At 42.0% G+C, this 14,013-nt stretch overlaps 1 protein-coding gene across 1 annotated transcript in view; it reads right to left on the bottom strand.

Moving 5' to 3' along the window:
- RNF150 (ring finger protein 150) overlaps positions 1 to 14,013 on the bottom strand; it is a 121,172-nt gene that overhangs the window by 23,372 nt on the left and 83,787 nt on the right. The window contains exon 6 of the mRNA XM_005499879.3: positions 8,356 to 8,566. Coding sequence (XP_005499936.2) covers positions 8,356 to 8,566 — 211 coding nt within the window. The remainder of the gene's footprint in view (positions 1 to 8,355; positions 8,567 to 14,013) is intronic.

The raw sequence follows: 14,013 nt of genomic DNA, 5'->3' as shown, positions 1-14,013 counted from the left end.
CATTTATATAGTCTGCAAAGAGGGCTTTTAGAAGCTGAATATAAATTTAGAGTCTATTTTCAGTTTTTTACAATGGAAGTGGACTTGCATCTTTCAATCATTATCGGACAAAAACTGGAGGATTCATTTAAAAAAAAAAAAAAAGGTAAAAAAGAGAGAGAAGGAATGAACTACTGCAAACAAAAGTAATGGGTTCCACCCTGTGGAATACACAGCCATTACGGTAATTTAACAAGGCACTGTTGAGGCGACAACAACTGAAAATATGATCTTTCTATCATAGCTTTTCTTCCAAACTATTTCCTTACTTCTCCCAGAGCAGGCTGGCAGAGGGTCATTTTTTCTAAAATCTCCTACTCTGAGACGTAGTGTTACAGACTGGTAGCTTTTCACGCACAGAAAGACAATTTGCTGGTGCCACTACCTTTTCAACAAGCAATTATAAAGAAGTAATAAAGTTTAGCAACATCTCAGTTGAATTCAATATCCCATGCACATGGGGCAAAATCTGAAGCAAGGTTTGTCATATTTATCTAAAACAAACCTATACTCCTTCAGTTTAAGCCCTTACCCCTTGTCCTATCACAGAATCACAGAATGTTAGGGATTGGAAGGGACCTCAAAGGATCATCTAGTCCAAACCCCCTGCCGGAGCAGGAACACTTAGATGAGGTTACACAGGAACATGTCCAGGTGGGTTTTGAATGTCTCCAGAGAAGGAGACTCCATAACCTCCCTGGGCAGCCTGTTCCAGTGTTCTGTCACCCTCACTGAGAAGAAATTTCTTCTCAAATATAACTGGAACCTCTTGTGTTCCAGTTTGAACCCATTACCCCTTCTCCTACTCTTGGTTGTCACAGAGAAGAGCCTGGCTCCATCCTCATGACACTCACCCTTTATATATTTGTAAACATTAATGAGGTCACCCCTCAGTCTCCTCTCCTCCAAGCTAAAGAGACCCAGCTCCCTCAGCCTTTCCTCATAAGGGAGATGCTCCACTCCTTTAATCATCTTTGTTGCCCTGCACTGGACTCTCTCCAGCAGTTCCCTGTCCTTCTTGAATTGAGGGACACTACATGCCCTTGTAAAAAGTCCCTCTCCAGCTTTCTTGTAGGTCCCCTTTAGGTACTGGAAGGCTTCTATAAGATCTCCCCGGAGCCTTCTCTTCTCTTATAAGAATAATGGCAGCAACCAGCAGGACTGACCCTGGAATCCTGCCTTTCATCTGCCTGCCTGGCTAGAGGGCTGTTGCTCAGTCTTCTTAATTCTTACTTTCACCAATTCCGGTGCTGATCCAAGCTGGTTCCTTGTGTCTCCCATTTGACTTTGTTCCTGAATTGGTCAGAAAAAGATTCAGTATCATGGTAGCACATTGTATCTTAAATAGCACTTGCTGATGATTTCAGTGGAGGCTTTTGTGTAAAAACTGATGAGAATAAAAACTCCACAGACATTAGAGATGTGAGAATAAGTCCTAAATAATCAAGCAGATTAAATACAAGATGCTGAACATCTCTTGCAAGGCAAGGCTTTCAATCTCAGGTTTAAATCAAAGAGATCAGCTAGTATTAAGTCATCCGGTCTCCCTGCAGTTCAGACTTGTATTTTACTTTACATTGTTTGTTCACTTTGCTTTAAAAGTTTTCTTGTTCAATGTCTTATCTAGCTGTCTGCTTAAGACAATCAAGTATAAATAAACATATAAGCTGTGTTATCACTGATCCCAGTCCTCAGATCCCCCTTTCTCCTGCACACGTGCAATGCACATCCAGAGCAACTGGGAGTGATGTCCTTGTGTGCCATTGCAGTTTTTATGATGGCACTTTTCCTTACTGACTGTCATCATAACACATAATAAAACCATTATGTCTCTCGTATTCATTGACCATTAATAAAATGCCTGTATACTCAGATATGAGCATTCAAATGAGATGTGAAACATCATGCTTGCTTTGCCTATTTGTTTATCCTGATTTCTGGGCAAAACAGACAGCTGTGTAGGGTCTAGTTGTGCTTGAGATAGCGTGCTTGCTTTTGGCAATAGTGTTGTGAAAGCTGGCTTATATGTTCATCTATTGCGCTCTGCATTTCTTTCCTCCTGTTGTATTGGTTAGCTTCTGCTTTGGGCTCACAAAGTAGCTGCACAACAGAAAGGCAACATGGAGGCAGAGCAAGTAATCTGGGACAAAGAGGGGAAAGCTGGTAACTGAAACAGCATTTATATGTAGAGACTGACTTATAAACAGAGCTTCCACTACTGAAGGAGAACATTTTCCTCTAAATCTCTACCTAGAGGCAATTATTAAGAAAGTTTCTTAAGATCTGCAGTCTTTTTGGTGCCTGAGGTTAGGCCAGACTACTGCATGTACTCACCATGGTCTCTGACTGGGCCAGGGACACGGCTCAGTGTGTCTGCAGGGAAGAATGGCGATTTGGTAACCAACAGTTTCATCCTTGCTCCGTACACAATGTCAATGTACACAGCAGATGTGAAATAGAAAATAAGAAAAACTAGACTTTAAATTTGCTCCTTGTTTAATGGCATTTTTTACATTCCTTTTTGTAATTTGCTGTACAGAAACACTTTGTCTGTATTTCACATCTTAACATATGGAAAGGAAGAGGAGTTTTATAAGAGGAAAACTTCACTGTCCATTTACAGAGCCTGACAGGAGTATTGTAGGTGTCTGTAATAACCTGGAGCACATTTTTAGTGCCAGTTAAGTTTAACTTGGTGACTCTTTCAAACCACTGCTGGCCTTCTAAACCACCAATAATGCTATGCTGGCACTAGTATAAGTCTCAAAACAAATCCAGGACCTCAGCTCACTGGAATTTTCAGTCCATGATAACTATTTAGTGCAACATCCGCACAGGCTTTTAATAGAGCCATCAGGACTTATGTCATACTCCAGGCACATGGGACTCAATCTGCTCAGTCTTTAACTAGGTCCCATCAGTATTCTGTCTCCAGAACAGTGTTAGGTGCTAATGCAAGTGTTAATAACTTTCCGTGTTAACTACTGTCTAGGGGATTTTTCCACCCTTTCCACCCCCTTTACTTTCTGCCTAAAAAAAACCCCATTAACAGCAAGGAGGAACAATCAAGTGGTTGCAAGACAACAGATTCTTATCATGCACTTTCATCCACTTCCAAGGGCTAATTATTCTTCACAAAGACGTTTTAGACACTCACAGATCAAAATAATTACTTGAGAAGTTATATTAATAGATTTAATGAAGAGCTATCAAAGAAACTTGAAAGTGTCCTAACAGTCATGATGAGCTACACGTTGGCAGCGTTTTATGGAAAGAACAAAATGAGAGGCAGAAGAGGAACCGCTGGTATTCTCTAGACTGCCCACACTGCTGTACAGCCCACCAAACTAGGTTGACTTTGCAGGTGATATGACACCTTGGAGGAAAGTTTGTGGTTTTTCCTACTAAAACTACTGCCTATGTTTGCAGTAGAATTATTTATGGATCTTTCTCCAACTATAGAGACAGTGCTGGTGGGATTTCTGAGGCCTTATGCTGTGTGATGAGATATCCCACTGAAAGGAATATAAAAGCTTGTCTAAACTGAAAAAAACAGAGGTATTTACCAACAGAGATCAAAGGCTCAGGCAGTCCACATTATCTACTGCAGAAATTAACAAGTGCCACGTGGGTTGAGGGAGATGAATGACCACTGACGTTATAAAACATGAAAAAAATTCATAACTACTTTTTTTCCTCGCAAGTGTCACCATACAACCTTTAAAATATTTAGATGCTTCTTTCCCAGTGAACTACTTTTTTTGTAACGATATCATTCAATTCCCTCTGAGTCTGAAACAAAGACTATTGCAATGTCCTCCTCAAATTCCCCAATCTACCTTCTGCTCCTCCAAAGCTGGTCTAGCTCAGAGCTTCTTCTAGCTCAGATCTTAGCCAAGTCCGGCTCACACTCACATCATCTGTAGAGCAGGAAATTCCACCTGTGCTGGAATTTCCAAAGATGTTAGCATTTTGCATAACTCACTACTAAAAAACAGGCAATGCAGATTGCTATGATGCGTTATTGTGAAAAAAGATCCTTAGCTAATCTTCTTTCATACACCCTGGAGAGCTGAAAAGTGATAGAGTCAAAGCAGGAAACTCAGCTGAGACGAACTCTAATGTATTTCACCTGATTTTTTCACCCTTCCCTCCCCCCTTTTATTTTCCAACTCTAGTTTTTAAATTTTTCCATCCATCCACCCATCTATTTTCAGCAACTTATTACAGAAATAGCACATTACAAGATACTGTCCCAGGATGCTGCATAAAATCCCACCACAAAAAGCAGACAATCACTAAGGCTATATACTGAACAGACTTTGGGCTATAGATGCATCCAAGGGACTTGATGAGGGCTTAGGTCTTGGCAGAAGCCAGCTCAGGGAAACTGCTGGTCCATTTTTAAGTGTTCAGTGCTACTATGCAGGAGACGCTTGGTTTAGTAAGGTATTCTAGGGATGAACCCCCACATGAAGTCCCATCCAAATGTTTATAGTACAACATATCACCAAGGGTCCCACAGAAGACATTATCTATTCAGGTCCATGGGGAGAAAAAGGAAGGGAGACAAGGGGAAATGTCTGCTGAGCACGCACACTGAAATAAAAAGAAAAGCACTGGCTGAGTTCCAGAAATGAAAATGTGGCCCCACTGAAGTAGGTGGGAGCTTTGCCACCAAATTTCAATGGAGACAGAATTGCACCCGATGTGAACAGCACTCTGGAAATATCCTCCCTCCAGACACACTGCGGGAGCTCTTCTGGCTCTAAATGCTCACTGGAAACACAGACAGGGAAATTAAACCCATAACAAGAAAACAATACCAGAATGATTAATCAACAAACAAAAAGGATGCAACAACAGTTAAGCAAATGCAGAAATGGGTGGAAGGAAAGCAGCAAGTCCTTCACCTCCTGGACCACTGAACTTTGCCAGGAATAAGGAGGGATATAAGGACTCAGGGTGGTGGGTGCAGAGTGCCAAGTCAAGACTGCACTGGAGGTAGCCTGCACAGATTCAATAACATGAGGAAGAAAAATTTCTAGCATAGATTCAGCCTTGGCGTATGCTCCGGTCACTAACGCTACATAAAGAGGCCAGAAGCTAGCAACTTCAGCAAAGATTCCTAGGAGCAATCAGCATCATCACTTACAAATTCCCAGGCAGGCTAGTTCACAAAAAGGGCACGCTCAGCAAGCTCCGCAGTTGTGTAACTACGAGTGTTATTGAGATGAGAAATACAATGCCTGAATCCAATAAACAAACCCAATGCCTATAAAGCCCCATCTATATGACAGCTATGACCCAGTTATTTAGCCTGCAGTTGCCCTCTGATTCAGTTAGCATCTGGTTTCATACCACAACTATACAGTGGTCCTGGATGTTCCCCTTTCACTAGCTTAAGAGTTCAGGCTGCCTAAGATGCCAAGTTCTACCTTGTAGAGGGCCTGAACACCCCAAATGCACATAAACCAGCTGGAGGGATGAATTTCTATCACTGCTGGATATCAGCCCCCAGCATCCAACCAAAGACCTCTTCCCTGTTGCTCTGCTGCAAAAATGGACAAACAGTTCTGTTTCTGGGAAATATTGCAAATTGTACCACTCTGGATGTGGTGATGACAGCATGTAAACTTGCACACCTGCCACTGACTAATATTCAAGTACTGTTTTCCGCTTTGAGATGAGAAATCCAGATGAAGATTCATGTCTACATATCAGTGATAGGTGCATGACGACACCTAACCAAGGATCAAAGCAGAGTTCCCTGCGTGACTGTGTGTGACAGGTGCAGTGTAGGCAGGCACGCACCAGGGCTTGGAAGCTCCCTAGGTCCTTTGAGCTTTCCTCAGGACTCCTCTTTCCTCACAAAAAAACTGGAAAGGTCTGTGTTTAGCAGTGGGTCCTAAGCTACCCCTGTGACATTGTGAGGCCCACACCCTTTACTGAGCCCAGGCCATCGGCCAGTTTCCCCCACGTGCTCCCTTCTCCCTTTCTGTCTCTCTAATAGCCAGGGAAAAACCCTTTTCAGAGTCCCTCCCCAGACATGGCCAGCCTCTCCAGGCAATGGAGATCTCCTGAAGCTCCAGAGTTTGCTGCCACATTACCCGTGTGCCTGGACAGATCACTGGTCTTAGCACGAGTTCCTTGTCCATGCGCTTTGCTGTCAGCCCTCAGGATTGCCCAGTGTTAGTGTCTATTGCTTAATGGAATTTAAAGCAAGTGGAAAAATGGAGGGACCAATGAAAAAAATAAAGCATCTCTGCAGGCCCTGCAGTACTCTGCCAGCTCAGAGCAAGTTTTTCACCCAGTTACTTAACTGGAAACTTGGAAAATGAAGAACAAATGTGTTTGGACTGATACTAATCCTGCAGCAAACTGTGGAAACAAACCTGGAGGGGAAGAGAGTGGCTGCAGATTTACTGAGTTCTTGTGCTCCCTGGCTGACTCAACACCATCATTACCCTGATGACAAACCAGAAGAACTGCTTCTCAATGTGCCAAAATCCTGGGATGAAAAGCACGGACTACCCTAGTGCTGGGCTCTGCACCAGGCTGGCAGCTCTTCTCAGCATGTGCCATGCAGCTGTAGGTGTAAACGGCACTTATGGCCTTCCTCCCCAGCTTCCATAGTTGACCTTGGAAAAAAAGGGGGACAAGGATAATTATCTGCCAGGGGAGCTACTTGCTTCTGGAGCGGTAAGAGGGTACAGATGAAACCAACATCTAAGCCTAGTCTTTATTTACATTGTGGCATCATGAAGTAAAATCTTTCTTTTGTGGTTTACATCAGCCTCAAATGCATTCAAAAACAATTAATGGAAGGCACAAAATAACATCTTGTTTTGAGCAGCTCTTGCTAGCACTGAAGAAGGCTTAAGAAATCTGTACACCACCGGCTGACACACTGGCCAGGGATGACAGCAGGGCTTATAACCTTGCTGCTCACCCCTTGCTGCATGCAAGATTTAAACAGTAAAAGGACCAAACCTGAAATAAGTGCCTAATCCACAAATGGAGAACTTAAAAATCCACTGCTGGGTCAATTATGGCTAAGGTGGCAAGACCAGCGTTTCAAGAAGTTATTTTCTCTGCCATGACTCTGGCTGCAATATGAGAGAAAATGTGATTATCAAATCTCTCCACAGAGTAAGGAGACTAATGTAAAATCATTTCGGCCTAGTCCCTTCATCTCTCTCCTGCCTTTTACACATCATATTATTACTTGCCTTCTTTTTCACACCCAGGCCCAGACCAGTACCTAGAAATGGTTGAAAAGGTATAATTTTTTTTCCAGGGCCTATGCTGGCTCCATAAACAAACCTATATTTTATCACATTCTTCTACCTCCCTTCAAGTATATCTGATGTTTTTCTACAATAGTCTTGCCAATACTAATCCACCAACTGGTATCAAACATGTATGTATTTTCTACTGATCTGCTATTTTACCTAAAAATGAGAATTTTAGACTAGTACAATCCTCACTCAAAACAGCTGACAACATTCTTTTCAAACTGTCAGAAATAGATTTTCAACAAAGAACATCATTTTTAGGAACAGAGAGGCATGAAGACATTTTGAGAGTTACTGGTTCAAATGGTGCCCCTCCCTTAAACAAGTGGGGCACCACAGTGAAAACATGAAAAATTCTCCTTTTTCATACAAATCGGCAGCGTTATTTCACTATGCTTAGATTTTCAAGTACAGGAACTCTGACCATCAGTCCTTCCGAAGTGATACATTCAAGTATGAATAAACAACCAGGTGAGCTTCTGTTGATGTAAGGAGATAAAGGCAAGGCAAAACCAGAATTCAGCATTCTTTTTTTTCTTGACTAAAGGCACTAAAAGTGATTGCTGCATTTACAATTTATTTTATGAAATGCAGGTAAGGATAACTTCAACATGGTAACATATAGCCCAGTGAGGAAAGGCAGGCCAAAGGACACGCACCAGTCTGCTTCACAAAGAACCCAGGGGATACAGGGTGGGTTATCATGGTGAACTATAAACAATACCTGAAGATGACCATAAGTTTATACTGGTTTGTGTTGACTGAAATAGCTCATTCTGCCCACGCAAGGGACTCCAATTAGAGATCTGCACACCGGCTGAAAAGTGCAGTACAGCAGAAAGACATGACATTTAAATTCACTCACCCCTTAGGTTTCCACTAGGCTTAAAGTAAGGTCATCGCTCTAGTAAAAAAGCCCTCAAAGGCCATTTTTTTTTTCCCGCACTAGATATCAGTTTGTGATTTGGGTTTCTAAACGCTTATTTCGGTGCAAACTCTGCCAGAAAGAGAAACTTACTGCTTGTTGTGAAGTTACCCTCCCCAGCCTGGGGAAAGGAGTCTACATCTTGGATGACTTGTAGAACTCCCACAGTCCGCACCGGGGGATCCAGGGCTACCGAGCTCTCATTCACCGTGATATCACTGGCTCCCGTTATCTGGTTGGTTGGTGGTCCTCCTATGGATGCTTCCAAGTCTGGAGGTATATCATCCATGCAATCTGCATTTGGCTAATGAGAAGAAAAAGAAGACATTTGAGTATTCGCCTGATAAAAACATTTTTTTTATCTGTTTCCACTTAAGGTTTTTTCACTTTCTTTTAGTACTGCAAATAGCAACATATGATTAATAAACATGTACAGTTTTTTTGTTTTCATGTGCTGAGAACCTCTTAATACGATTTGTTGGAAGAGACACCCAAGGTATGCGTTGGAAATATTCAGCATTAAACTGGGTCACCTACAATCTCTAAATATTCTTATTTATGCTTTTAAAAGGTTTTGGGAGAGTGTACACTGAAAAAGTAACTCACTTTTTGATACGATCTGCTCAGCCCAGGCAGATTGCTGAGTCAGATTACAAATGTAAACAGAGACAGTAGCTGAAGGGGAATTATTATCTTTTCCCTAAATATACATTTTATAGAGCTGATATCAGAGCTTTCAGGAATAGGAATTCAAGGGAACTGCCTGTGGGCGCATCTATGAGTGGGGTGCAAAAACAGAAGCCAAAGCTGTTTATAAGACAAGTTTTTTTTAATGGCAAAAGATCTTCTCCTTTGCTAGTATTGTGTTTCGTACAAAATAGAATTATGAGAAAAGAAACAAACAAGCAACAATGGGAATTTGAAGAGTATTACTTGATCCACAGTCTTTCTTTGTGATTCAGAAAGACCAAGGGTGGAAGAACCCAGTTTTGGGCCATCTAGACATGTCCCTCTTGCACCATCACCTCCAGAATGAGCCAAGCTCTTCAAAGTCAGGCATCTGACTTTCCATTGAACTTATAGAGAATCAATGAGAAGTGGTGGTGGTGCCTATCTTTTGCACAGCATCCTTAGCATTGAGTACCTGTTCATAAAGAGCACTGAGACCTCAAGCGGACACTGGGTGGCAAAGTGGATAATTTGTCCAGAGACATGATGTCCAAGCTGGACACTTAGAGTAGCCAGACTCGTTTCTACCCTTGATTTCTCTGGGTCTGTTATAAGCCTGATGCTCCCATTCATACAGCAGTCATTTCTGTGGAGCTGCCCATAAACATTGGTGACAAACATGAGTAAAAAAGCTCTTTTTCCTCTAAGAGGAAACAGATTCTTGTGCTGTTTGCCCACAGAACCAGGTCTAGTTCTCCCAAAGGTGTGGAGAAAAATTGTTTGCATTACTATTTCAAGAACTGGGTTTTGAATTTTTAACCTTGTAACAAAACCAAGGCTAATTCAGAAATGAGAATGCCGTGTGTCAGGGTGCAAAGCTTCCCAAATCACAGAGAGACATAGCAAGGTTGAGCAGCAACTACATAGATACCTTGTTAAGCTAGGCAACATGTGAAGTTAAGTTGTTCCCATTTATCTTTATTGTCCAGGAGTTAGACAGCTCATCTGGATCAGTCACTTAGGTTTCCTCTGCACCATTTCTCTCTGTAATTCATCCTGGCCTAAAGTAAGAGGTAGGAATTGCCCCCTCTGCCTCCCATTGCTCAGCACTCAGCAGAGATGGGTTTTAAGCTGCTAGACTGGAAATCCAGTGTCTGGATGGCTCAGGTCAGAGGAGGTGTATTATATTCTGCTCTGCGGGTTTGATTTTTGCTGTGCTTAGTTGTCTCACTCGCTAAGGCATATTTCCAAATCTCACTACCTGCCCACCTCCAACAGCAGGCTCCTAGAAACTAAGCAAAATATGATACAGCAAAGGCTTAAATACAGGCTTAGCTTTAAGCACAAGGGTAATCCATCTGAACTCAGGCATAGAAGGTTACCATATTCTTACATTTTTTTGCAGAGTTGGGAACTTAGCATGTTTTCTGTTTTCCCTGTCTGATTGTTGCCACCTCATAAATACTTTTTTTTTTTACAAATGTTCCTAATGAAAAAGAGGTATTTTAAACAATCTTCAGCTCACTTGTAACCACAAACTGCAGTTTGGGATAAAAACGAGAATTGTCATTGACTGGTTCCAGTCTAATCCATAAGCTGCAAGAACACCTCAAAACTGGGATAAAGGCACATTCAGCTATACCAGGTTTTAATGAAACCCTCTGAACCTGTGCTTTTCTAAGTGAAATACCAATCATTCATTTGTAGGATTTCAATTCAAAATTATTCCTTAGATCTATCACTCTTTCCCTCACCTTTAGCTGTTATAACAAATGCTGTCAGAATTTCATTTTTAACTTAAATTTGCCTTTTGATGGCAGTGTATCTTAAAGGAAAAAAAGGCCTGTTTTATCTTTTCTACTCTAGGAAAAACTATTTCAATTTTCTTTTTTCAGGGGATCAGTTGTCTGTCCTTTGCTCTGATTCCAGTGATTCCTAGAATGGGTTTTTATCACTAACTTTTAAACCTTTAAAAATGGGGGATTATAATTGAAAGCCAAACCAAACATTAAAGATGCAAAAATAGCATTGCTCAATATAATTAATCCCTTTACTTTTGAATCATTTCAGTTGGAAAAAAATACCCCAAACCAAGCAGCATACTATAAAACTAATGATATGAAATACTGATTGAAAAAAATATATTATGGCTTTTTTTGTCAGAGTGACCCAGATACATTTACTAAGTTTAATTATATTGGTTTCACTCATTCCCTGCGTGTAAGTGCTTTGAGGGCACAATTCCACTGAAGTCAAGGGAAGGCTTTGTATTGACTTCTGAGGGCTTGGCTAAGGCTCTTAGTGAATAGCTTCAAGTCATCCAGTCTGCTGCCAAAAATGCAGCTGTCTGCATATCCAGCAGATATTTGCAGAAAAGGAGAAGAAGCAGAGGGAAACTATTTTATGTGATATGATCATCCCAACAACAATGTAGCTCTTTGAAAGCGAAAAGACACTTTCACGGATAATTCAATTAAAATATTACATCCAAAAGAGGTATAGTCTAAGCTGGATTCACCAGCAAAGAGATAGTGAAAAAGGTTACGCCAACTGTTTGCTGATAGATGGTTGGTTAATAATCCTCTGGAGCTGCAAAGTGCCACGGTGAAAAGCAGGGATGTGAGGGTGCTCAGCTACCGTGAAAATGAGTGTAGTCATTCTGGTGCCTCACAGCAGTCTGGGGAATCTGGTTTTAGGGCAGATAATATTTGAAGTCTCTGTTACAAAGTAAATGGAGAGTTTAGATGTGAACTGAATTGAAACATTTAGATGTTTGGCTTTTAACCAATCATTTCCTGGAAAATCCTGAGTCTTTATACTAAATGAAGCACAATATATCCAGAGTCACTGAAGCCAGCTCTTTAATAACAACCATAGGACAAACATGCAGCTGGCAGGAAAAAAAAACGAAAACATATTAGTCCTGTCTATGGTAAAATTTCCTCATTCCTCCCATTGTAAAAGCCTGGAAAAGGATTTTGGCAAATTTTGCACTCAAGTGTCTCATATGAGACTGCGGCCTGCCTAAGGCTTCTTCTCTGTGTGTGGAAATTTCATCTAAGATGGCTCAGCAAGACTCAAGAATGTGGTTAGGGAATGGCATTTTGCTCTATCCATTGTACAGAAATGTTTGCCACCTCTCACTGAGAAGCCCTACAGCTTTACAGCTTCTTCCAGCGAAATGCCTTTTCCCACAACAGCCTACTGACATCTGGCTAAGTTATAAGCTTCTGAAAATACCAGTTAATGTGTACTGAATAAGACTGGTGGCTCATTCGGGACCAACAACTACTCTCTCCAAAGAGAAGAGGGCTTTGCATGGTGCCTGCAAGCTCATGGTGGCACCAGAAGGCATCTCACAGGACTTATGTCCAGCCCAGACTGCTCTCGGCTGGCAGCGAGATGAGTGGGGACACACAATTTCTGTGTGGCTGGAGAAGAGGTCCTGAGAAATGAGCAGGGCGCAGGGGAGCAACACCAAGGCAGGAGCATAAAAGGATAAAGGTTGGACAGGAGGGGTTATCCACAGGAGAAGCAGGAAAGGGCATGAGGCAGGAGTTGAGGCATATTTTAGAGAGAAAAGACAGAGAAAACAGAAGAAGAGGAGCAACTGAGAGCAGCATAGGAATTCTTAAACTCCAAGTTACCAGATGCTCTCAGGCTTGCAGTTCCTTCGCTGTGAGGCAGAGACAACCCCTGACACAAGGGCTACCGTCTGCTCTGGGTTTCTAGGTACAACAGCTCCTATGGTAAGTTACCTTGAGGGGTAAGGCTCTCCCTTCATGAACCTAACTGATCTCCCTCATGGGTGGGAGCCAGTATACATTCTCCAAATGATGGAGTGGGCTGGTTTTAGTTTGTTGTCTTAGAACGACCTGGGGAAATTTTTACAGAAATTCATACAATAAAATCCTCTAAACAAACTTTGCTAGTGGGGCATAAACATCGGAGTGCTTGCTTTTTAGTGTTAAAACAGACCAGCACTAAGGCTGATCCTGTAAGCTTAATTTGACCCAGTTGTTTTTGTTGGTTACAACAGTATCTTTAATTACATGCTCAGTACAATTATTCCCATAGAAGTTCCATGCGGAAAGCTCTCAGTGAGGAGAGCAGAACGGAACCTTCTTCTGCTACATGGTACAGAGAAAGAGACAGGGAGCTATGAGAAGAGAAACAACAGCTGAGGAAACTGAATGGCGCTGTTAAGTATTCCTGCCACCAGAGAGCTGTTCAAAGGCAGTAAAGACAGCCATGTAAACCAAGACCTCCACACACGGCCTCTGGGCATGTTTTTCCCCTTCCCCTCGATGTACCCTGCCTGAGAAAGCTCACAACTGATTTGCAGATGCGCTCAGCCTTCAGCAGCTGCCAGTGAAGTCAGCAAGAGCCATATTCTGGATGTAAGTACTCACTGATAGTACTAAACTTTCTGGGAAGAACTTAATACCTCACCTCAGACCTCCAAAAACTGGAGGTCTGATTTGTCTGTATTCTCTGACTATGAAGCTGGATGGGGAACACATTAACAAAATTCCTTGGGCACAAATCCCAAGTAGGAATGGACCAGCCTGAGAGCAGGAGTTGTGTGGCACCTCATGGTACAGAAGAAAGCCATGGTACAATATACTGGGAATGGAGAAGAAGTGTCAAAATCCTGGGTAACTGCTCATTGGCAGGCCTGTGCACTGAGACATGGAACCTGGAGGAAAAAAAATAAATAAATCTGTATTTAAGCCTGGACACAGGGATGCTGAATGGCAGAGACAGCCTTCATCCTGACATCTCAAACACTGATTTAACAGTTGTGTCATCTTTTCATATTCCAGAGATAATATACATGTATAACAGAAAAAGTAGCCCAACTGCAATGACATGTTACCCTAACTACAATGCTCTACTTCGTTTTTCCCGTTTCATGTTTTTAGCTTGGTTTATATTAGGTTGATTATCATGTCTGCCTGTGTCAGTAAAAGCATAATTCATCACTTGCTATGAAACCTCTTCTGCAGTAACCTGCTTGGCTACCTAGTCTCCAGGAAAATGAACGCCTGGGGAATAGCTGCGTCAGCTCCCCTAATATGT

The sequence above is a fragment of the Columba livia genome, chromosome 4 (genome assembly GCF_036013475.1).
Source record: "Columba livia isolate bColLiv1 breed racing homer chromosome 4, bColLiv1.pat.W.v2, whole genome shotgun sequence".
NCBI classification, from domain to species: Eukaryota; Metazoa; Chordata; class Aves; order Columbiformes; family Columbidae; genus Columba; species Columba livia.
Note: the sequence above shows the minus strand (reverse complement) of the source record. Positions and strands in the feature narration are given on the sequence as shown.